At 41.2% G+C, this 23,479-nt stretch overlaps 1 protein-coding gene across 1 annotated transcript in view; it reads right to left on the minus strand.

Moving 5' to 3' along the window:
• Positions 1-429: 429 nt before the first annotated feature.
• The window catches only part of CD101 (CD101 molecule), an 80,821-nt gene continuing 57,771 nt past the window's right edge, over positions 430-23,479 (minus strand). Inside the window, 4 exon segments of the mRNA XM_049766021.1 lie at positions 430-690; positions 19,992-20,262; positions 20,265-20,308; positions 20,311-20,389. Coding sequence (XP_049621978.1) covers positions 485-690; positions 19,992-20,262; positions 20,265-20,308; positions 20,311-20,389 — 600 coding nt within the window. The 3' untranslated portion in view covers positions 430-484.

Below are 23,479 nucleotides of genomic sequence, written 5' to 3' on the forward strand. Positions count from 1 at the left end.
GAGCGTCACCGGGTGTGGCCCAAACACCAAAAAAAAAAAAAAAAAAAAAAAGGAGGGGGGGACACTCAAAACTTGCAAAGGTTCAAAGAACTGAAGGCCTGCTTTGTAGGCAAGAGATATGATCCCTGGCACTTCTAGAAAGAACACCCCAGCACTGAGACATAGGGTACTAAAAAACAAAAACAAAATTCCAACCAACCAAGCCAACTAACTTTATGAAGTGTGGAAAATGGGATAATGGGGTGCTACCTAGCTCTTGGGGGAGAGGGAATGCTTAGCAAAGAACAAATACTAAAAAATGTAATTCTCAGTATGAATTTTCTTTTTCTCTCTGATTCTAAGATAACTTTTTCATAATTATGGATGCAGATGGCCATCAGTCAATACAGAACCAATGGCTATACTCTTTCTGGGGTGCTGTTATAGGCTGTGGGGTTCTCTGGATGCAGTGGTCTTCGTCCTCTTCCTCCTAGTCTTTCTTCTTCTACCTGTCCCCATCTCCAGTGTCTTTCATGTCCATCCAGAGAGCATCCTTCTTCTTTTCATTTAGCTTCAGGGTTGACAATTCCTTGGCTTTCCCATATAAGCAGCAGAGGGACACAAGCAGCAGAAAGAACACAATGAAGGGACTGATGAATAATAAATAGAGTAACAAGGTGGATGAGCAGATCCTGGCAGGGAATGTGGACTCTGCAATGCCAAAAAGAAAAACAGATTCATTAATCTCCAGCGTATTTGCACAAATCAATTATCCATCCATCAACATCCGCTGTATACTAATCATTTCTAAAGCCCACGTTATAATTACAGCAGATAAATATATATATAAAACAATGGGGAATAAAACAGCAGTTAGCTCCTGAAATGCTCAGTGGGGGAGCAGAGGAGGGGGGAGTAGAGAGAAAATTCCAGAATGCTACTCTCCCGCCCTAACTCCGGCAGCCCTACCATTTCCACTCACCAGAGGTTCCAGTGACCTAGTTAAAACTACCAGAGAAAAACGAAACAAAACAAAAAAAAGAACCCTCCTTTAATCTTCTTTCCTCAGAATAGACATCTATAATTCTTTTTTTTTTTTTTTTTTTTGGTTTTTGGGCCACACCCGTTTGACGCTCAGGGGTTACTCCTGGCTATGCACTCAGAAATCGCCCCTGGCTTGGGGGGACCATATGGGACGCCGGGGGATCGAACCGCGGTCCTTCCTTGGCTAGCGCTTGCAAGGCAGACACCTTACCTCCAGCGCCACCTACCCGGCCCCGACATCTATAATTCAACCCTCGTCTCAGCTCTGTGGCTGGTCCTGAAGTTTTAAATCAACCATTCCCTCTGCTACTTCTGTGGAATGCATACAGGTGGGGTGCACATGCATGAATGTCTGCACACACATGAAATAATGTTCACCCACACGCACACCCCTGAAAGTAAACACACACTGTGCTATCTTCATTACAGCAGCACATACAGTGAGAAGCACCTTTCTTTCCTGATTCCAGATTTCTCTTGCACAGCCCAGTCCTGCCAGCAGGTACCTCTGCTCAATGGCTTCCCCTGGCCTTCCTCTGCAACCCACTCCTCTGGCTCATTCTGGCCTTGCCTGGATCGTGACTTTCTCCCAAATCTTCCCATCTGGCTGCAGGAATAGTTCCCTGCTAGCCTCTTCTCATCCATGCCACATTCACTGCCCACCATCTTCTTTGCTTCAGTACACACCTGTCAGTTGGTCTCATGGTGATATTTATTTCTAGATCCAACCCACAGAGCCCAGCAGAGCTTTTGCTCACTGTTTTTTTTTTTTTTTTTTTATCTGAATGAAACTGGACTGACTTGGAACCAGGGAGATAAGACAAGAAAAAGGCATTAAGCCTTGCATATGGCTGATGCCAGTTTGATCGTCACAGTATGGTCCCATACAGTATGCTCCCACAGATGGTCCCCCCAAGCACCACCAAGGATCACTCCTGAGCACAGAGCCAGGAATAGCATCTTAGTACCACTGATGTGGTCCCATCCACCCACCAACATCTCCCCAAATCGGCTTAACTATAGCCACATGGGTTCAAAGACACATAAAGGCAGGCAAAACTATCCAAGCAGCCAGCAGCCACAGTCTACAGGAAACTACATCAGTACACACACACACACACACACACACACACACACACACACACACACACACACACACACGGAATAGCCCAAAATATTACTGGCCTCACTGCCAGGGAAGCAGGCAAAACTATCCAAGCAGCCAGCAGCCACAGTCTACAGGAAACTACATCAGTACACACACACACACACACACACACACACACACACACACACACACACACACACACACAGAATAGCCCAAAATATTTCTGGCCTCACTGCCAGGGAAGCAAAGGCAAGAGATTTCATACCCCAAAGGTAACATCTTGAGCTATGGAGCAAAAGACCTGGGTATCAGTTCTTGATGTGCCAAGAATACAAACTTAGAGACACTGACTATTTAATGTTTTTTCAGCTAACCACGTTTTTATTTTTAATGCCAAGATATTGGTACTGGGATGTTGTGAAGAAATCTGATGCTGAACATAGCTACCAGTGGCTGTGCTCTTACTGTAATGTCATCAGCAATTTTCTCTTTTAAGGTTAAGCTATAGGTTTCATGGGATTATATACTTTTAGAAATGTACACAGGTTTGGAGGTCATTTTCAAATGCCCCATGTTGGAATAATGCCATTTTCAGCATTGCTAATGCATTTGGCACCTTGAAGAACATCCCTTTGGTGGGAATCAAGAAAGAATATGAATATAGGTTTGCCTGTTGTACCATAAACTTAGCTCCTGAAAGACAGGAAGTACCTTATCTTTGGTGTTCATTTCTGGAGTTGTGAGTCCTTGATCTACTGAGCACTGAACCAGTTATTTGTGTAAATTCCATAAACCCATACCTAAGTGCTATGGACTGACCACTTGAAATGGAGCTAGCAAAGCCCTGCTGAGAACTCAAGAGTGGTCTCACCTGGATTGTCCCTGGTCACCATCATATTTTCCATTCACACAACCAACATATATTTGCTTTTCATTTCTGAAAGAGTGAACTGTTGGGGACAGAGCGGTGGAGCAGCAGTAGGGTGTTTGCCTTCTAAGAGCTAACCTAGGATGGACTGCAGTTTGATTCCCAGTGCCCCATATGATCCTATGAGCCAGGAGCAATTTCTGGATGCATAGCCAGGAGTAAGCCCTGAGTGTCACAGGATGTGCCTCCCCTCCCCAAAGTGGACTGTAACAAAACTAGATTTTAATTTTTTCTCATCTTACCCACGTACTTAGATCTCCTTCTTTCTCTCCAAGAAATTCATGCAAAAAGCTGCAGATTATGCTTGCGTGTGGCAGGCTGGGTTGGATTCCCAATACACCTGGTCCCCAAGCACCATACAAGGAGCAGATCATGAGCACCAAGAAATGTGGCCTTGCCTCCAAAACAAAGTATGCTACAAATGACAAGAGCTGAGGCCACTGCAGGGGGGGGGAGACTATAGCTCATGTATTGTGTATCATGCGCCAAGAAAGCCCAAGAGATGAATGCGATCTTGAGAGTTATGGAGCATCATTAAACAAGTTCAAGCAGGGAAGTGACATCACTAGATTTACATCGAAAATTGCTCTTCCTGGGAGAAGTGCTCAAAATTAATGGAAAGGGGCTGGAGAAACATAAAGCAGGGTTAACTATTCAAAACTGATTGCAGGAAGCCAGATGAGACAAAATAAGGATTTAAATGAAGCAATTTCCATCAGGACTGAGGTAAGGCTGGGTCTTTTTCCTCTACTGGTAGAATCATAAGGACTTAAGGACAGATAAGATGTACACGGAAGATGAATGAATAAAAGGACAAAGTCAATTTCAGATTTCTGAGATAGAGTAATAGGAATATTCATCAAGTGGGGTGATAAAGGAGAAAGATCTGGAGGGGGAGATTAGTGCCATTTTTTTTTGGGGGGGGTCACACCCGGCAGCACTCAGGGGTTACTCCTGGCTCTAGGCTTAGAAATCACTCCTGGCAGGCTCAGGGGACCATATGGGATGCCAGGATTCGAACCACTGTCTTTCTGCATTAGGCAAACACCCAGCCTCCATGCTATTTCTCCGGTCCCCAATTAGTTCCATTTTTAATAAGTCAGGCTGAAGTTGAGTTTGGATATTTTTTTTTTTTTTTGGTTTTTGGGCCACACCCGGCGGTGCTCAGGGGTTACTCCTGGCTGTCTGCTCAGAAATAGCTCCTGGCAGGCACAGGGGACCATATGGGACACCGGGATTCGAACCAACCACCTTTGGTCCTGGATCGTCTGCTTACAAGGCAAACACCGCTGTGCTATTTCTCTGGGCCCGAGTTTGGATACTTTTATTCATGGTTATTCAGTAGACATCGGAACTTCCAAATAAAATATTTGGAATATTTTGTGATAGATTCAAATTCATCAGTTTATGCTCATTAATGATGCTCAGGGGTGAATCTTTGAGAACCACTACCCTTTATTTGACAAAATGCCACAAAATAGGCAGCTGCTAAGAAGAATGAAAGGAGTAGCTGAATGGAGAAGAGAATCAAATCTTAGTTTCTGTTGTAATCAAAGGTGGAAAAGGTATCAAAAGGAAAATAGATCTAACAAATTCAACTATCGAAAGGAGGCTTATTAAGATATGAAAAATTATTAAGATGAAAAAATGTTCATTCAGAGGTACAAGGATGGCTCTCTATATAAAAATCAATGTATGGGATACACCACATCAGTAAAAGGAAAGGTTAAAACCTTATGATCATAGATCCAATATCTGGCTGTGATAAAAATTTTCTTTCCTTTTCTTTCTTTTTTTTAGGCTGTCAAATGCAGCAGTGGGAGTGCAGAAGGAACAAAGAAATCTGTAACTGGCTGTGATCAATTAATTGTAAACACCACTGCACTTGGAGCAGCCAATAAAAATTTTCAGCAAAAAAATTCTCAACAAAATGGAAGAGAGGGAACTTCTTCCAATGAAATACATGTCACTTATAACAAATGCACAGTTATCCTACTCGATAGTAAAAAACTGAAAGCTTTTTTCCTAAGATCAGACATAAGACAAAGATGTATTCTCTCACTAATATTATTGAACATAGTATTTAAAAAATCCTAACAATTTGGTAAGAAGAAGAAATGAACAATTTGGTAAGAAAAAGAAATTAAGAAATTTTCAAATTAGGAAAAAGAAATTGTGTTGAAACACTAGTACAGGGCCCAAAGAGATAGCACAGCGGCGTTTGCCTTCTAAGCAGCCGATCCAGGATCAAAGGTGGTTGGTTCGAATCCCGGTGTCCCATATGGTCCCCCGTGCCTGCCAGGAGCTATTTCTGAGCAGACAGCCAGGAGTAACCCCTGAGCACCGCCGGGTGTGGCCCAAAAACCAAAAAAAAAAAAAAAAAAAAAAAAGAAACACTAGTACAGCGGTTGCCAACCAGGTTCAATTCCCAGTACAACATATGGTTCCCTGAGTGCAGATCCAGGAGTAAGCCCTGAGCACCCCAAGTTATAGCCCCCAAGTAAAGCAAAACAAAGAAAACTAATCTACCACTATTTGTGGATGACAAGATAATATATCTAGGAAAGCCTAAAGATCACACATATTATTGGAAACATTAAGTTAATAAAGGGGTAGGCTGCAAAAATCAATATAAAACTGTATTTGTTATTTTCCATATGAAAATATTGTACTAAAATTTTTAATCCCATTTACAACTGTATAAAATATTCGGGTGGTAAAGATATAGTATAGTGTGTAATGTACATGACTTGCACATGACAATAACTCCAAGCTAAGTTTCATCCCTCCCACCTCATATGATTCCTTTTCAAGAATGATCCCTAAGTGCGCAGAGTCAGGAGTAAACCCTGGACATCACAGGGTGTGGCTCAAAAATCCCCCAAATTAAAACAACAAAATTAGGTATCTACAAATCAACAGAAGGATGGTGGTTCGAATCCCAGCATCTCATGTGGTCCCCCGAGCCTGCCAGGAGTGATTTCTGAGCATAGAGCCAGAAGTAACCCCTGAGCACTGCCAGGTGTGACCCCCAAACCAAAAATAATTATAAATGTATAAAAATATATAGTTATATTACAGTATTTATATGAAATATATAATGTAATAAGTGTATAAATTTTATATACTATAAAATATATAATTTTAAGTCACTTTGAAATAGAAGACAAGACATGGAAGTAAAAATATATTTCATGCTAGTAGATTAGAAAAATTCACTTTGTTAAAATAACCATCCTACCCAAAGCATTATATAGATTCAATGCAATCCCTCTCAAATTTCCAGTGACATTTTTCAAGGTCATAGATAAATACTACTAAGTTTTTTTTTTTAATGGAATAACAAAGTCCTCTGAGCAGCCAAAAGTGTTGCCAAGGCAGTTCTCAAAATAATCAGCTCAATCTTGGGACAAAGATCATAGGAGGTATTGTGTTCCCTGGTCAAAAAAAGCAATAATAATCAAAACAGAATGAAAGCAGATACTCAGACCAGTTGAATAGGGCTGAAAACCCAGAAACAAGTCATCAGAAATGGATAGTTAACTCACCACAAAGGACTCAAGGCCACAACGTAGGAAAAGGAAATCCTCAACAAATACTGATGGGAAAACTGTGTAGTCCCATGTATAAGCATGAAATGGGTCACTGCCCTACACACAAAAGTTAACTCAAAATGTATCAAAGACCTGGATATTAAATCCTAGAAAATATAAGCAAAACAGGCATTCCATTATTCTACTGGAGACTTCAGCAATGGCCAATGATTTGGCTCCATTATAAAGGAAAACAAGGCCTGGAGAGATAGCACAGCGGCGTTTGCCTTGCAAGCAGCTGATCCAGGACCAAAGGTGGTTGATTCGAATCCCGGTGTCCCATATGGTCCCCCGTGCCTGCCAGGAGCTATTTCTGAGCAGACAGCCAGGAGTAACCCCTGAGCACTGCCGGGTGTGGCCCAAAAACCAAAAAAAAAAAAAAAAAAAAAAAAAAAAGTTAAAAAAAAATAAAGGAAAACAAAAGCAAAATATTCAAATAGGATTCTATTAATCTTAAAGGTCATTGCACTGTGAAAGAAACAATTACTAAATTTTTAAAAAAGGCATCCTATTGAGTAGGAGAAAATAGAGACATCATACACCTGAAAAACTAGCTGATTGCAAGAAACCATAGGCACACACAAAATTCTAACTAGGAAACAAACTTTATAACTAGAAAAACGGGCTAAGTAGAAAAACAAATGGCCCCATTGAAAACTGAGAAAGCTGGACACTGCTCTGCGAACGACAAATAAATGTCCAATAGGCACATGAAAACATGTGTAGCATCACTGATTATCAGGGAAATGCAAATCAAAAGGACATGAGAGATTAATGCCAGTGAGAATGGATATTATAAAAAAAACTTGAACATTAACTCAGGCAGAAATGAAAAAGAAATTCTTGTTTAGTGTCATCAATTTGGTCTCTGAAAAACTGGTGGACAGAGGAAAGTAGAGACTCCTTCTAAATTAAAAATATTATCTAGCAACTCTACCCTTGGTATCTATCCCCAAGGCACACAAAAATTATGAGGAAAAATGTATACAATGATGTTCATTGCAGCATTATTTATATTAACCAACATCTGAAATCAACCCAATGCTGGACAACTAATGTTTGGATAAAGAAATTATGATAAGGGACCGGAGCAATAGCACAGTGGTTCGAGTATTTACCTTGCACGCAGCTGACCTGGGTTCGATACCAAACATCCCATTTGGTACCCCATGCCTGCCAGGAGTAGCTTCTGAGCACAGAGCCAGAAGTAACCTCTGAGTGCAGCCAAATACCAAAACCAAGCAAAAACAAAAATAAGTTATGGTAATAAAAAGAAAAGAAAATATATTTGCATTTTGCTATTCGGATGAAACTCAAGGATGTGTGTTAAGTGAAATATACTAGCACAAAGGCAAATACTGGATGGATATTGCTCACATATGGTATAGAAAGACACAAAATGAGAGAATAGACAATGAGCTATGAAAACGAGCTCAATGACAGAGAACTGAGGTCACTGAGGTTGCAAAGTAGATTCCTGTCCCCCTTGGTTGTTTAGGATGTTTCTGATATTCCATTCTCATTTTTTGTTTTCTACTTAGGACCCCAAGGTAGGGAGAACCTATGGAAAGAGGTGGAAGAATACTGGGTTTTTTTTTGGTGGGAGTGATGTGTACCTCAACATATCATCATTTTCACTCTTGTGAGCCATAGTAGTCTCTGTTAAGTTAAGAAGGGTGAATAAGAAAGAATCTAGTGGGTCTGCCAATGATAGGACAGTAACCAAAAACCAATGTGAGAGATCCCACAGCAAGAGAAAATGGGCAAACTCCATCTAGAGTGTATGTTCTAGACTGGAGCATTGAAGTAAAAGGAAAGATAAGACCTAGGATAGATGCCTATGACAGTTTACTTCTGATATTTCTTCTGTTTTGGTTTGAAGATGAGAGGGAAACGGAGCACATTTATACCAAAAAGAGAAAGCTAAGGAAGCTGAAAAGTAAAAAGAACTAAGACTGACAGCTCAACAGTTTCCATGAACTCACACCTGTTGTTTGTGATGTAATATACCTCCTTCCATCTTGCCTTGTTCTATCTCTGCCACTTTCCCCATGTCTTTCTCTCTGACACTCACTGCTGTGGCTAGTCTGAACAGGGAGTGAGCAGAGAACCTGAACCTACCTCTGCTCCCACACAGTGCCAGGGACATAAAGAAACCCAGAGTTGCTGATTCACTGTAGACCCACATTTCTGTTTAGACTCGCCCCATAGATGAACCAGACAAGCAAAGCGACCAATTCCTCCTTTCAAATGGTTTCTCCAGAAATAGAGTGCTAATGCAGTTGGTAAGGCACTTGCTTGGCATGTAGCCAAGCTAGGTTCAATTTTCAACATCACAAATGGTCCCATGAGCCCATCAGGTGCAATTCCTGAGTGCAGAAGCAAGAATAACCCATGAGCACTGCCAGGAGTGGCAAAAACATAACAAACAAACAAACAAACAAAAAATCCCAAATGGTTTCTCTAAATGGTTTGCCCTACTCTCCTTGGCTACTCTTCCCAACTTTCTAGGTTCGGCTAGTAAGGGATTCTATAAGAGACCTATGGAGCGAGTGAGTCCAGTGAAAGCAGAGAAGTTGAGAGGCTTTTATAATTTTTAGATGTGTGTTGATTTAAAATAAAATATAAGTCTAATGTCCAAATATTTGGGTGAGGTCTTTAGCTCCTTCAATGGATGGGTCTGAAGATTGCAGGGTAATGGTGGAGAATTAATTCATAAGCAGTCAATCAGAGTTTCTTTGGAGTCAGCTTGCTTTATTCCAAGGCCCTACCCGCCATATGCTTTTTTCCTCATACGGATTCCATGCTAAGCTTTCTTCTAAGCAGCTTCTTGTCTGTTCCCCAGTCCTCTACCTCTCTGGCTCTTTCTACCTTCCTTTCCCCCAGCCAGATTCTTTCTTTCCTTTCTTCAAAATAATCTATCTTACCCCAGGTGTGGGCCAGTTTGATTCTCCAGGTGATAATTAACATCAACAGGGAGCCCATTGGAGGAAGGGATACCCCATAGATGTGCACTTCCTTCTTCACTCTGCCCTCCTTGCTTCTGATCTAGCCAAGGCAGTAGTCACAGCTTCTGTGAAATTCATTATGAATTTAAGGCTCTGAGGCTTTCCTGGGACTGGATTATTCTGTGACATTTGTTATTACTTCCCATTATTCATTTATTATTATTTTTATTGTTTTATATTATTTTAAATATTTTGGGGGGCCACACTAAGCAGTGCTTAGGGCTCAGGAAGTAGTTGTGATGCATGTATTGCTAAGAGGCATATATATGGTGCAGGGGATATAACCAGATTCAGCTATATGTAAGATACACTGTACTTTCTTGCTTATCAGCATTTATTTGGGTAAGAATTGACTTAGAAAATGGAGCTTCCAAGGCTGTCCACTCTCTCCACTCTTATTCAATATAACCTTAGAAGTCCTAGCAATAGCAATCCGACAAGAGAAGGAAATCAAAGGAATTCAAATTGGGAAAGAGGAACACAAGCTATCTCTCTTTGCCGACGATATGATGATATACATCGAAAAACCTAAAGAGTCCACAGTAAAACTCCTAGAAACAATTAACCAATACAGCAAAGTGGCTGGTTACAAAGTCAATACACAAAAGACAGTAGCGTTTCTATATACAAACAATGAAGTTGAGGAGAGAGAGATTAAAAATACAATTCCATTTAAGATAGTATCAAAAAATATCAAGTATCTAGGAATCAACCTTACAAGAGAAGTGAAAGACCTATACCAGGGAAACTTCAAAACACTCCAGAAAGAAATTGAAGATGATCTAAAGAAATGGAAGAACATCCCATGCTCATGGATAGGTAGAATTAACATAATCAAAATGACTATCCTACCCAAACTCCTATATAGATTTAATGCAATCCCTATCCAAATCCAGACACAATTCTTTAAAGAATTAGAACAAGCATTCACAAAATTCATCTGGAACCACAAAAGACCCAGGATAGCCAAACAAATACTGAAAAACAAGAAGCTGGGAGGCATCTCCTTACCTAACTTGAAACTATACTATAAAGCCATAGTAATCAAAACAGCATGGTACTGGAACAGAGACAGGACATCAGACCAGTGGGTCAGAACAGAATTCCCAGACATAAACCCCCAGGTATATAGCCAACTAATATTTGATAAAAGAGGCAAGAATCTGAAATGGAACAAAGAAAGCCTATTCAACAAATGGTGTTGGTACAACTGGAAAACCACATGTACGAAAGTGAAAATCAACCCATACCTTACTCCTTATACAAAAATCAACTCAAAGTGGATCAAAGACCTTGAAATCAGACCCGAATCCATAAAGTTTATTGAGAATAAAATAGGCAGAACACTCAAAGACCTATATATCAAAAAGGTCTTTGAGAATGGAGCACCAATGGCAAGAACGTTAGCATCAAATATAAACAAATGGGACTACATCAAACTAAAAAGCTTCTGCATGGCAAAAGAAACCCTGCTTAACGCAAGAAGACAGCTAACAGAATGGGAAAAAATCTTTTCACTCGACATATCAGATAAAGGGCTGATATCTAGAACATACAAAGCACTCAGAAAGCTGAGCCCCCCAAAAGCAAACAAAGCTATAAAAAAATGGGGAGATGAAATGAATAGACACTTCTCTGAGGAAGACAGAAGGATGGCCAACAAACACATGAAAATATGCTCACCTTCACTCATCATCAGGGAGATCCAAATCAAGACAACAATGAGATACCACCTTACACCAGTGAGGATGGCCACATCAAAAATAATGGAACAACCTTTGTTGGCGGGGATGCGGTATGAAAGGAACTCTCATCCACTGCTGGTGGGAATGTCCCCTAGTCCAACACCTATGGAGGAAAGTCTGGAGAGTGCTCAAAGAACTCAGAATTGAGCTGCCATTTGACCCAGCAATTGCCCTCCTAGGCATATACCCACAAGATGGAAGGACATTCATTCCAAAATACATATGCACCCCACTATTTATCGCAGCACTCAGTATAATAGCCAAATCTTGGAACCAACCTAGGTGTCCAACAACGGATGAATGGATCATTAAGATGTGGTACATATACACAATGGAATATTACATGGCAGTTAGAAATGATACAATCACAGACTTTGCAGCAACGTGGATGGACCTAGATCATGTTATGTTAAACGAAGTAAGCCAGAAGACAAAAGATAAACTCAGAATGGTAGCACTATTCTGAAACACCTAGAACATATATTTTATACACAACTAATACCTAACAATCATATAACAGGGTTTAACAGGGTAGAAACTCCGATCACTGTAATAGTCAACATATACGTGGGAGCAGTGTCCAAAATACATGAAAAAAGGAACAATGCAAACTCTTGACTGCACATTATACCACAAAGAAAACAGCAACAACAGAAACAGCAACATGGAGAGAACAGGTATGTAACCAGACTCCTACAACAAAGGCCCACAATAATCCCTTAGAGATCGTAAACAGGAACACAAGTATAGAACACCGCGGGAAATCACGTAATGCAATGGCAACATACCATAACACTACGTTTTAATCCCTTTACCTTACTATATTTTAAAAATAACCTCTCAGCTTTTCTTTCCACAGGCGCCCTTAGATACAAAGGGCGGACAAACTAAGATGGCAACTCGGGATACCACACGAGATACCATACCTTGCTTGCACTATGAGACGGCCACGAGAAAACTCTTTAACATTCACTTTATCTCTAGGTTAAACCTTCTTTTAGGAATCGAAGCACGTGACCAGTCAGACCACCAAAGCAGTACCTGCGATGTACAGACCTAAACTACAGGCTCTAGTCATCGAACACATTCAACCAAACCAGCATTCCCTTGCTATTCTCTCCTTTCTTCTCTCTATTTTTTTTCTCTTTTCTTTTTCTCTTCTACTCTTCTCTTTACTTTTTTCCCTTTCTCTTCTCCCTTTCTACGGTATTTTCTCTTTTCTCTTCCTTCAAACCCCTCCTATATATCTTCCCCTTTCTCCCCCCCGGAAATCCAACTATCCCTTCACCCCTCAATCCCATCCAGATCTCCCACCATATTAAAACTCTCCACCCTCAGTCCTTAATCTTTTAGGCATCAAGATCGACCTCCCTACCCAATGAACCAGTACCCAGCACCCAGGCGAGGGGGACACCCAACCGAACCCACACATCGTCTCCTGCAAGAAAAGACAGCCAACTCCCCTGTGGACACATGCTGCGAGACCCTCCCTACCAACTCCCCCTAACATGGACTGTTTCTTGAAACCGGGACTTAGGTCCAATAGTATCCCCAATGCAAGAACTCTTCCAAGACCTCCCATCTGCAAATTTTTACCAATCTGAAGGGGGGCAGGGGGTGTGATTGGAAGATGCCTGGGAACCCACACACCACAAGAAAAATCCAAAAGACAATGGGAAAACTGTACTTCCAACATAGGCATAAGACCTGTAATACACCAACTCTTTACCTGTTCTCTCCCAAATGCAAAGTAGTCTTTTGCACCACATTGGTCCTTTAAAAACTTCGCTAACTCATTTTATTTTTTTTATATTTTTTTAATTAACTTATTTATTTAAATGTTTGCCTTACATATACATTTGTGGGCACATACACTTTTATTTCCTTTTTTTTTTTTTTTTTTTTAATCGTCTTTGGGTATGTGACCTATCTCTGTTACTCACTCTGTCCACCCCAAATACTCCGACATAAAATGGAGCACCACTTCCCCCTGCAAAGGCACACTAAATAAAGGGGAAATCTTACATAGTAAAAAAAAAAAAAAAAAGAGCTCTTATCTACTAGAGATAGGAACTCATAGTTGTTTACAATACAGGGTTATCTCCTACCTTGAAAATATGTCATGTGGAATCAACTTAGACCTCAGGTGATTAGATACCATTCAACCAGCCTTGAACCCTGGATCCCAGACATAGAAACGGCACAGTTCCTCACAACAGCTGTAAGAAACAATCTCCATCTGGGACAGCCTTATTACTGCAGGGTCAACAACAAGGGCCAGCTCTAACATGATATCTCGACAATGAGGAAAATGTGAACAACTTGACCTTAGAGCAGTTTAGCCTACCTCACCAGCTAACGACAAGACAAAACCAGAAGACGTGGCACCCTTTGGTAGGTCCAAAAGCCAAGATCGTGATTTACAGATGACTGGATACTAGAACCACGACCAGACTGTATACATCTTGGGACCAATAAAAAAAGCCCTAGTCTAGGGTTTGAACTAAGACCTGCACAATAAGCATGATCCCCAGTCCCAAAGGTCCGGCAGAGACAATTGTAACGGAAAGGGGCTTCTGGAAGAACAAAGAAAGACGCTATCCTAGATGCCTTCCTAGGTTCAGCGCAAAGACCAAGATCACCAACCACAGAAGATGGATTAAAATGGCACTGAGGTAACAGAACTTCCAGATTCACAAAGACTGACTTCACCATAAGTCCCACCTCAGGATATGTACAGATACTGGGACTGCTAAACACAGAGCTCTGACGGTATCACACTGGACAGAGCAGAAGCTTTCCACACACCAAAAAAAAAAAAAAAAAAAAAAAACCACAACCTGGAGAGTAATGATCCTGAGCAAAGACTAGAGCTGATTCCATGACAGTATACTCCAAGGACGGAGAAACCCCATATCTTATAGGGCAAGTGAATTCCTTTTCGAATGACCCCAATATTTACTGTGCCAGGGCAGGAGGGAAAAAAAAAATACAAAAAACACAAAACCTTGGTTATGTATATATATATATATATATATATCTTACCTTCATTTATTATTGTTATTATTATTTTTATTTACCTAGCTATTTTGGTCGATTCCTCAGTTTGGATGTGATTATTGAAATTGTTGGCCCCAATTATTCTTTTTTTTTTTTCTTTCTTTTCTTTCTCTTCCTTTCTTTTCTTTCGTTATGTGCTACGCCATGTTTCTTATTTCAAGACCACGGCGTGTTTTTTGTTTGTTTGTGTTTGTTTTTAGTTTGTTTTGGTTTATTTTTTATCTGTTTTTTTTGTGGTGCTTATCGTTATAGCTGGAGTCCTCACTGGATATTTGACACTTCTTTTGGTACTGGTGGAGTGTTTCAACTTCTTTTTCTCCTTCATTTCCCAAATCGATGATGAGAACCTCTAGAAGGATTCTGCCCATTTTCGGGGTATTAAACTCTTACCCCCGGTTTATTTATTTTCTCTTTTTTCAGGCAAAACCACGCAACTTGAACTAGCTACCCCTGCCCCTACTTAGAGGGGGAAATAAGGGAGGCATCAAGACCAAACTGATGCAAGACTACTAAGTAGTTGGTTAGAGACAGAGGGGACCACATATTCTAGCCGCCCTGGGGGTGAGGGAAGAGGAAATGGGAGGTAAGACAGAAACGGGGGAGTAGGGAGGACAATTTGGGGATGGGAATCCCCCCTGATTTTATGTAAATATGTACCTAAAATATTATTGTCAACAATATGTAAGCCACTATGATCAAAATAAAAAATTATATTAAAAAAAAAAAAAAAAAAAAAAAAAGAAAATGGAGCTTCAGAGAAGATCTGCTACCCTTTCATCCCCACACATGCGTGTCATCCTCTGTGCTTCCCCAGTGATTCCTACATCATGCTTCATTAAGGTTGAGTAGGACTTCCAGGTGAGGCACTGAGTTCAAATCCCAGTGCCAGACTGCATAGATTGAGATAACCTGAGAGCCTAATTGCCAGTGATCCTGGCCGGAGAAAGTAACAGCTACAATGACTGTTTGGTGAAAGAATGCACAAAAAAATATTTTTTAATAAAATGTTTCAAGTGAGAGAAGTAGTACAGAGGTTAAGGCACTTGCCTTGCATGCAGCTGACTTTGGCTCTATCTCCAGCATTCTGCCAGGAGAGATCCCTAAAAACTAGTCTAGGAAACAAACCCTAACCTTACTAAACACACACTGCAGGGTGTATTCTGGGGTTCATTTGTTTGGGGGTTCACTTATATCTTGTTATTTGTCTTAACTACCATTATAACTGTATTTCTTCTTGAAAATTTATTCTTTCTTTTATTTTAGCAGTTTATTTACTTATTGATTGGTTGAGCGATTGATTGGTTTTTGGGCCACACCCAGCAATGCTCAGGGTTTACTCCTGGCTCTGTGCTCAGAAATCGCTCCTGGCAAGCTTGGGGGACCATATGGGATGCCAGGAATCGAACTGGATTCATCCTAAGTTGGCCGCATGCAAGGCAAATAAATGCCTTACCACTGTGCTATCTCTCTGGCCCCAGAAGTTATCCTTTCTGATACATATAGCACAGAGGGGCCCTTGGATGGGGCTGGTTGCATGTGGAAGCTTCCTAAATTCCTAAGCAAAAATCTGATACTGAAGTGTGTTCATGCCATGCATGCTTCTGTCTTGCCAGCTTTGTACTTTGACTCTTCCTCAGTTTGATTCCAAATGCCAAACCTTAATGGTTTAGAATGCCACTAATTCTAATTCATATCTGGATGAGAGACATATGGTAAGAGATAGAGCTAGTGGTATCTGGAGCAGACACTGCCCTCCCAGGAGATATAATTTAGAAGCAGTGGGAGCTGACAGTTCAGTGCTGGCCAATTGGCCCCATGAAGAGTACATGCCACCCTTTGATGGTAGCTTACTCTGAGCAGGCCAGCCTCCTCCCCACTGATCCCTCTGGCATCTCTTCCTCCTGATGCTAAGCATCCTGAGCAGGTAAGCCAATATTAGTTTTGCTTCCTTCCTCTTTCTTTTTCTTAATTCACAGCCTCACAGCACAGGCCTAGACACTACAAAACAGAAGTATCTGGGACTCTTATCTCCCAATTCTCAGTAAATCAGCATTCCCCCACAAATTAAAGACACTTGGTCAAGGACTGAGTCCTAGGGAACAAAGAGACCAGAGATTTCAAAGAAACATGGCTCATAGAAGAAGCATGGCCCCTAAATGAGGAATCTAGATCCAACCTGTTTCCTGATGTCTTCCTTAGAGAACTGCCTTTTTAAAAAAAAAAACAAAACATTATTTATTTACTGATTAATTGATTGATTGTTTGTTGGGCTACACCCAGCAGTGCTCAAGGATTACTCCTGGCTCTACACTCAGAATCGCCCCTGGCAGGCTGGAGGACCATATTGGGTGCTGGGATTGAACTGGGTCCCTGTCAGGTCGATTGCATGGAAGGCAAATATCCTACCTCTGTGCTATCTCTCCGGATCCAGAACTGCTTTTCTCAAATGGAATCTAGCCCATGTTAATCCCTTTCTCACTTAGCAAAGGTGTTTAGACTTCCGGAAAGTTCCTTATGGTACACCAGGATACAAACGCAGGCTTTCTGAGATACAGTCAACTCTACACACGAGTGTAACAAGGCTGGCACAATTAGCCATTCTCTTTCAAGATCCTATTCTCTAACTCTGTAATCCATAGATCTTCAGTGTACTTACATAAGACCTAGGGAAAATCGTTGATTTTTTCCCTTTCCCTTTTGTTGTGATGATACTGTAATATTTGGGAGGTTACAAGCCCATTGTTAGTGGTAGTGATTGTATACATCCTGACTATACAGTTTATCGGGCATCATTGTGTGCTCACACACTTGCTCACCTGATTCATACTCCTGGGCCATGATGTTTATGCATTGTGATTTGTAATGTTTGGACACAACTGGCTGTGGTGCTCCAGAGATCAAGAATTCTGTTGTGGGGCCAAGATGGGGAGTTCTCCAAATTATAGAAACAAGACTGCTTGGTGTATGTGGGCAGTGCCAAGCATCCAATGTGTCACCCCTCCTTCAGCTTGCAAGGGCAAGTGTTTTAGTCACTAAACCCTCGCCAAGTCAGTGCAAGTTAATGGACACCCTTGTAATCCTTTTCTTTTATGAAAGCATAATTTTTCTTTTCTAAGCCCTACATCCTGGAAATCCTTCTCATATTTCCCACTCAACCCCTTAACCCAGGCATGCTTCTGTATCCTTGGTATTATACCAGGGGCTATGCTTTTTATGGCACCAACCATGATGGACTTCCTTTCCCCTACTTGACACAGCTCTGGGGGAACAGACACTGCCATGCATTGTTTCATGTCCTCAGACCCTCATACAGTTTCTTACAAGATGCATTTCAAGATTTTGTCATGTGGGAAGGAGATAACACATGTGGATATACCGGCATATACATGATTTGTATATTACTTGTATATAGCATGTTTTGAAGCTAGAGGGGGAAATGATGCAAAGATCTGTAGACCACTTACATGATATCATGGGTGTTGAGAGGGTCCTCTATATGCATATGAATTATTATTCTCACTGGGAGAAAACTGAGATTCATAAGTTTAAATAAATAACTAGGATTACTAAAAGTTGGGAGGTAAACCTGTCATTTGAACCTCAGCTTGTTGATTCTAAACACTGGGATCCTTTATGACCCAATGTCATCTCCAATTATTTTGTTTGTTTGTTTTTCTGTCATCTTCCAATATTAAAAAGGGACAATCTAGTAGAGGAAGCCAGCTACCACATGGCAATGCTTTATGTCGGAACCCTTCACTGTACTTACAACAAAAACCTGAGATTGTCACGGCACAGGTTTTTAAGCTTCTTTGTACAAATGACAAAGACTACTCAATGTTTAGTTTTTTCTTTCCAAGGTTCATTCATCTTGATAAGTCATACACCTGTTTTCAAGGATTTCACAAAGATTAACAGTAAGTAAGGTGAGTTGAAGGCTCCATCTGTTTCTGAGAGGTGCTTTTCAGTCCCAGAATACATCCTTTTACAGTGATCTATTTATTCTACTGTCAAAGCCGCTACAGAACTTCAGGACTCTGTAGGAAAAATGGTATGGGGATACCCTTAGGATGTTGGACTATCTATAGTTGTTAGACTCGAAAGAAAAGCTGAGAGCTAAGAAGGAACGAACATTCTTCTTGGGTTCTTGGGTGGAAATTTCTGCTGGATAATTTGACAGGAAAAGATGATGAACTTCCTGAGAATATGACAACTTTGGTTTGAATTCTGGAGGCCCTACTGGAGGTGAATAAACTATCTCTTCCTGCAGAAGTTAGTTCCCTCAGTAGTACCTTCCTCCACCTAGGTGTTGCCAAGGGCTGATGCTATTTCAGAGATGTGATGTGTAGAGATCCTTTCCATTCATCCTTAACCCGCCTTACTCTGCCTCTCTAATAATCTCTGACCACTGTACTTTTAATTTATAATTCCACCATTGTCTTTGTAAACTTTATCAAAGAGAAGTAGCTTTGCCTCTACCAACTCACTGTCACTGGGAAAAATTTACTGGTCTGGCTGGGAGAAATGTTTGCTTGACAAATGACAAAGTGATAATAAATACCTACCATAAATGTTTGAGAAACTATGATTAGGCTAGAATAATTGCCCTGACTTCTTAAGAGTCCTTAACTCTACAATCCCTTCTAACTGATTGGTAGATTAGTAAAATAACTTTTCCATAAATCTGTTCTTCTTGCTGGAGCATGTCAATGTACCATAGGGACAGTTCCTTCCTTCCATGCTATTTCGCGCCATTGGGAGAGACACATCAAATACCCATCATTTTCCTAGATCTAGAAGCTTGCAGAACAGACAAGAAGCTTGATGCTCAATGTGGGGGCATGGCTCATGATGGAGAGCACCTCTTTTGAACCTTTGAATCTCCATTTTTGACTCAGGGGGGGCATTTTAGATGCAGCTGGTTCAGACTGAATGAGAGCAAAACGTTCAAATTGTCACATTCCTCTCTGTCATTCCCAGATGAACTTTCTGAGACAGGAGGGTCAGCCAAGAGGTAAGGATGTCTGTTTCAGAGATCAATTTGAGTTTTTGTTTGTTTGTTTAGGACCCACACTCAGCACTATTGAGTGCTTATTCCTGGCTCTGTGTTCAGGGGGTCACTCTCTGACTGGAGCAGGAATCAAATGTAGTCAATCATGTGTAAGGCAATCATTTGCCTACCTATTACTATCACTCTGATCTTCAATCATCATTTGCTTATTTAAAGAGATTTGATGTTGATGGAATCTCCTATTAGTTTTGGGAGAGGGAAAAACTATAGCAAATAAGATGCTCCTGACATTCAAAATATCTATCAGATCAAATAGCTATAAAATATAAACACATATTTATCACATCTGTTCCAAGGAGGAAAATACAGTTGTCACTAGTAGGAGAAGTGGTTGGCTTCTAGAATCTGTAAATGGTGTCAGGAGGAGGAAGGGGGCATAACAGAGGCTGGGAGGGAAGGCAGAGGAGGGGACCAAAGACCTTTCAGCCCTCTCAGGCATATGTACCCCAGGTTACCTGCAGGCAGAACTGTGAGTGTTAGGCGCTGGGACTGATCCCATGCGTGATTGATTCCAGTTGCGTCCGTCCAGGCTGCCAATCAGTCACCTCACAACCAGTACTCGCCAGCATCCTCCAACTCCACTCGCCACAGCTGCAGGACAAACTCAGTGGAGGAGTTGCGGAAAGAGGAGTGCAGATGTGGATGAAGCCTCTTCTCACCATATTCCAACAAGCCGTCCCGATGCAGATGCACCAACATCTCACTCCCAGTTGGGGATGGGCCTCGATTCCGAACCACTTCACAGACAACAAGGATTTGGGAGCTGCAGTTACTCCAGGTGGCAAGTGATGGCCACCTCACCATGCTCTGTAGCGTTTTCTGTCAAGGGTGCACTTTGGAGACACGTACCCCTCTTCCTGGGAAATCAAAAGGAGCACTGAGTTAGAAAAGGCAGCTCATGGGATATATCCTCTGACAAACATGCTATTCTTCAGTGAGTAGGCCATCTTAGATGTTGCATCTTCTTCCTGCCTTGGTTTTGATCTCAGCTTCTTCCATCTTGGCAGAATAGTCTCTGCTCAGAATCAGGCCGGCCACTTCCCCTCTTCTACCCCCATTCCCTGGCCTACTAGGGTTGGCCACCACGGAAGCCACCCAATTTTTGTGGGCTTTCTTGCTATGGGGTCTTACTTCATTCTTGTCAATGCCACTACAGATTTGACTGTGTCAACTCTTCCACACGTTTCTCCCTCAAGTTATGTAGCCCCACAATGGTTGGTCATTTTTTTGGCACATCTACCTCTCCTTTCCAGATAGCCCAGTGCCATGTCGAGGTAGAGTTGCTGGGAAAAGAGGCAGTTATGTGCCAACCTCTAAATTCTTTCTTTCTTTCGTTCTTTTTATTTATTTATTTATTTATTTATTTATTTATTTATTTATTTATTTATTTATTTATTTATTTAGTTATTTATTTTGGTTTTTGGATCACACCCAGCAGTGCTCAGGGGTTTACTGCTGGGCTCTACGCTCAGAAATCGCTCCTGGCAGGCTCAGGGGACCATATGGGATGCAGGGATTCGAACCACTGACCTTCTGCATGAGAGGCAAACGCCTTACCTCCATGCTATATCTTCGGCCCCCACCTCAAAATTCTTATCCAGAGTGTTAGGATACCACAGAGGTATGTTTTATATTGTGGCATTAGACAGTGTTAAACTGTTTGACATTTACTAACAAAAGCTGATAAGCACAGGAGAGAACTTGAAATGAAGGCCATAGGCAGTTGTAAACAAAAGTCAAGACATCATCACGTAATGTGCACTGCATTTTAACTCTACTAAAAATGTTATTTATTAATCTACCCTTAAAAGAACAAAGTAGGCCTGATCCTGGATTTTTTTTTCAGCGCTGCACTTCCCATCTTTATGCTCTTTCCCTTCACAGAGAGACACACAAAATAGTTTATAACGACATTATCTCTACTTTCTTTCTTTCTTTTTGGTTTTGGGTCACACAGCACCCAGCGCTCAGGGGGTTCTCCTGGCTCAATGCTCAGAAATCACCCCTGCAGACTCGGGGGACCATATGGGAAGCCGGGATTTTGAACCACCTAACCTTCTGCATGAAAGGCAAATGTCTTACCTCCCATGCCATTTCTCCGGCCACCAACATTATCTCTACTTTCTAATCTCAGGTGATTTCCTATTTTTTATTAAAATCAGGCTTCCAGTCCATTTTTTAATATATATTTACTTTTTCTTTCTTCTTTTCTCTTCTTCCTCCTTGCGAGCCTTGGTCATATTTCCCATCTCAAGACCTTGGCAACTATGTGGTGCATATTTTTATTGGCTGCAGTGCTCACTGGATATCTTATTTGATTCCTCTTTTTGAACTGCTGTGGGTGTTTCAACTTCTGCTTTTCCCCCTCGTCCCTCAAACCAAGGATTAGAGCCTCTAGAATGACTCTGCTCATAGTCGGGCGTAGTCGATTTTTACCCCTTTATATTACCTTTCTCTTCCTCAAACAAATCCACATAACTTGATCTTTACTAGTCCAGCCTCCCAACTAGAGGGAGGCAATAATGAGGCACCAAGACCAAACAGTTATAAGCCCACTAAGTAATTAACTAGACACAGAAGGACCACGCATTCTAGCAGCCCCTGGGGGAGAGTGGAGGATATGGGAGGCAGAATGGGAGCGGTTGTGGGTGGGACAATTCGTGGTGGGAAGTCCCCCTGATTCAATGTAAATATGTACCTGGAAATATTACTGTGAACGATATGGAAGCCACTATAATTAAAATAAAATTATATTTAAAAAAATCAGGCGTTCAAATACCATGACTATACTCTGGTGCCGATCTCCATTTACCAATTTACGAGGTTCTCTTTTATGACTTTTCTGTGATTTTTCTTATAAAAGCCCCTTTTTCTTCTAGAAATCCTGTTCCTTTTTCAATTTCAGAGAAATCTCTCTCTAGGGAGGGGGGGTAGGGTCTTTGTCTTGCATGTGGTAAACCAGGGTTTAGGTCCCTGTAACCACCACATTGTCCCTCAGTTTCTGCCAGGAATAATTCCTGAGTGCAGAACAGGAGGAACCCCCTGATATCCCCAGGTGTGTCCCCCCTGATAAAACAAAAAGAAATTTCTCTTCTCTATTCATTTCATTAGAAGTCGGACTTACCTGGAATTCAACCCAAGCCCTCAACATGTAACACATGCAGCTTTTCCACTTAGCCCCATCTCTAGTCTCTCTTACTCTGATGGATTCTTCTCAGTTTTTTCCTCTTGGGCTATTTTCTCAACTCACTCCTTTAATGGTGAATGTTCAACAGACCACATCGGGTCATTGACCAGACCATGATATTGGATTTGTTAGCTTCAGAATTTCAAAAGAATTTAAGTGAGCTGTGGACATTCTCAAATTGAGAGCTGACACGGAAAAAGACAATGTGTCTTTTGTTGACACTTGATGACTAAAAGATCAGAGAGCCCTGAGACCACATTTTAAACAGGAATAACTGACCTGATACCTGAAAAGTGACAGCTTCCTTCCTTCCAAGGCATATGCATACAATGAAGATTTGGCTTGAGTGAGACTGTGAAGTTAGACAGGTGAAGAATGCAGAAAAGAGTGAAATGAGACAGAGGGAGAGGGGTAGACAGAGAATAATCTCACTTACCTGCAGGATATAAAAAAAATAAAAGACAGTATGGTAATAATATCCAGAGAGAATATAGATGAGGACCAGGAAGGCTGCCACAAGAGTGGTGAGTACAGTTAAGAGTAGTGAAGGGTCCTGCTGGTGGGAGTGCCATCTAGTTCAGCCTTCATGGAAAACAATATGGAGATTCCTTCAAAAACTGGAAATTGAGCTCCCATATGATTCAGCTATTCCACTCCTAGGAATATACCCTAGGAACACAAAAATACAATACAAAAATCCCTTCCTTACACCTATATTCATTGCAGCACTATTTACAATAGCCAGACTTTGAAAAC

The sequence above is a fragment of the Suncus etruscus genome, chromosome 19 (assembly GCF_024139225.1).
Source record: "Suncus etruscus isolate mSunEtr1 chromosome 19, mSunEtr1.pri.cur, whole genome shotgun sequence".
NCBI classification, from domain to species: Eukaryota; Metazoa; Chordata; class Mammalia; order Eulipotyphla; family Soricidae; genus Suncus; species Suncus etruscus.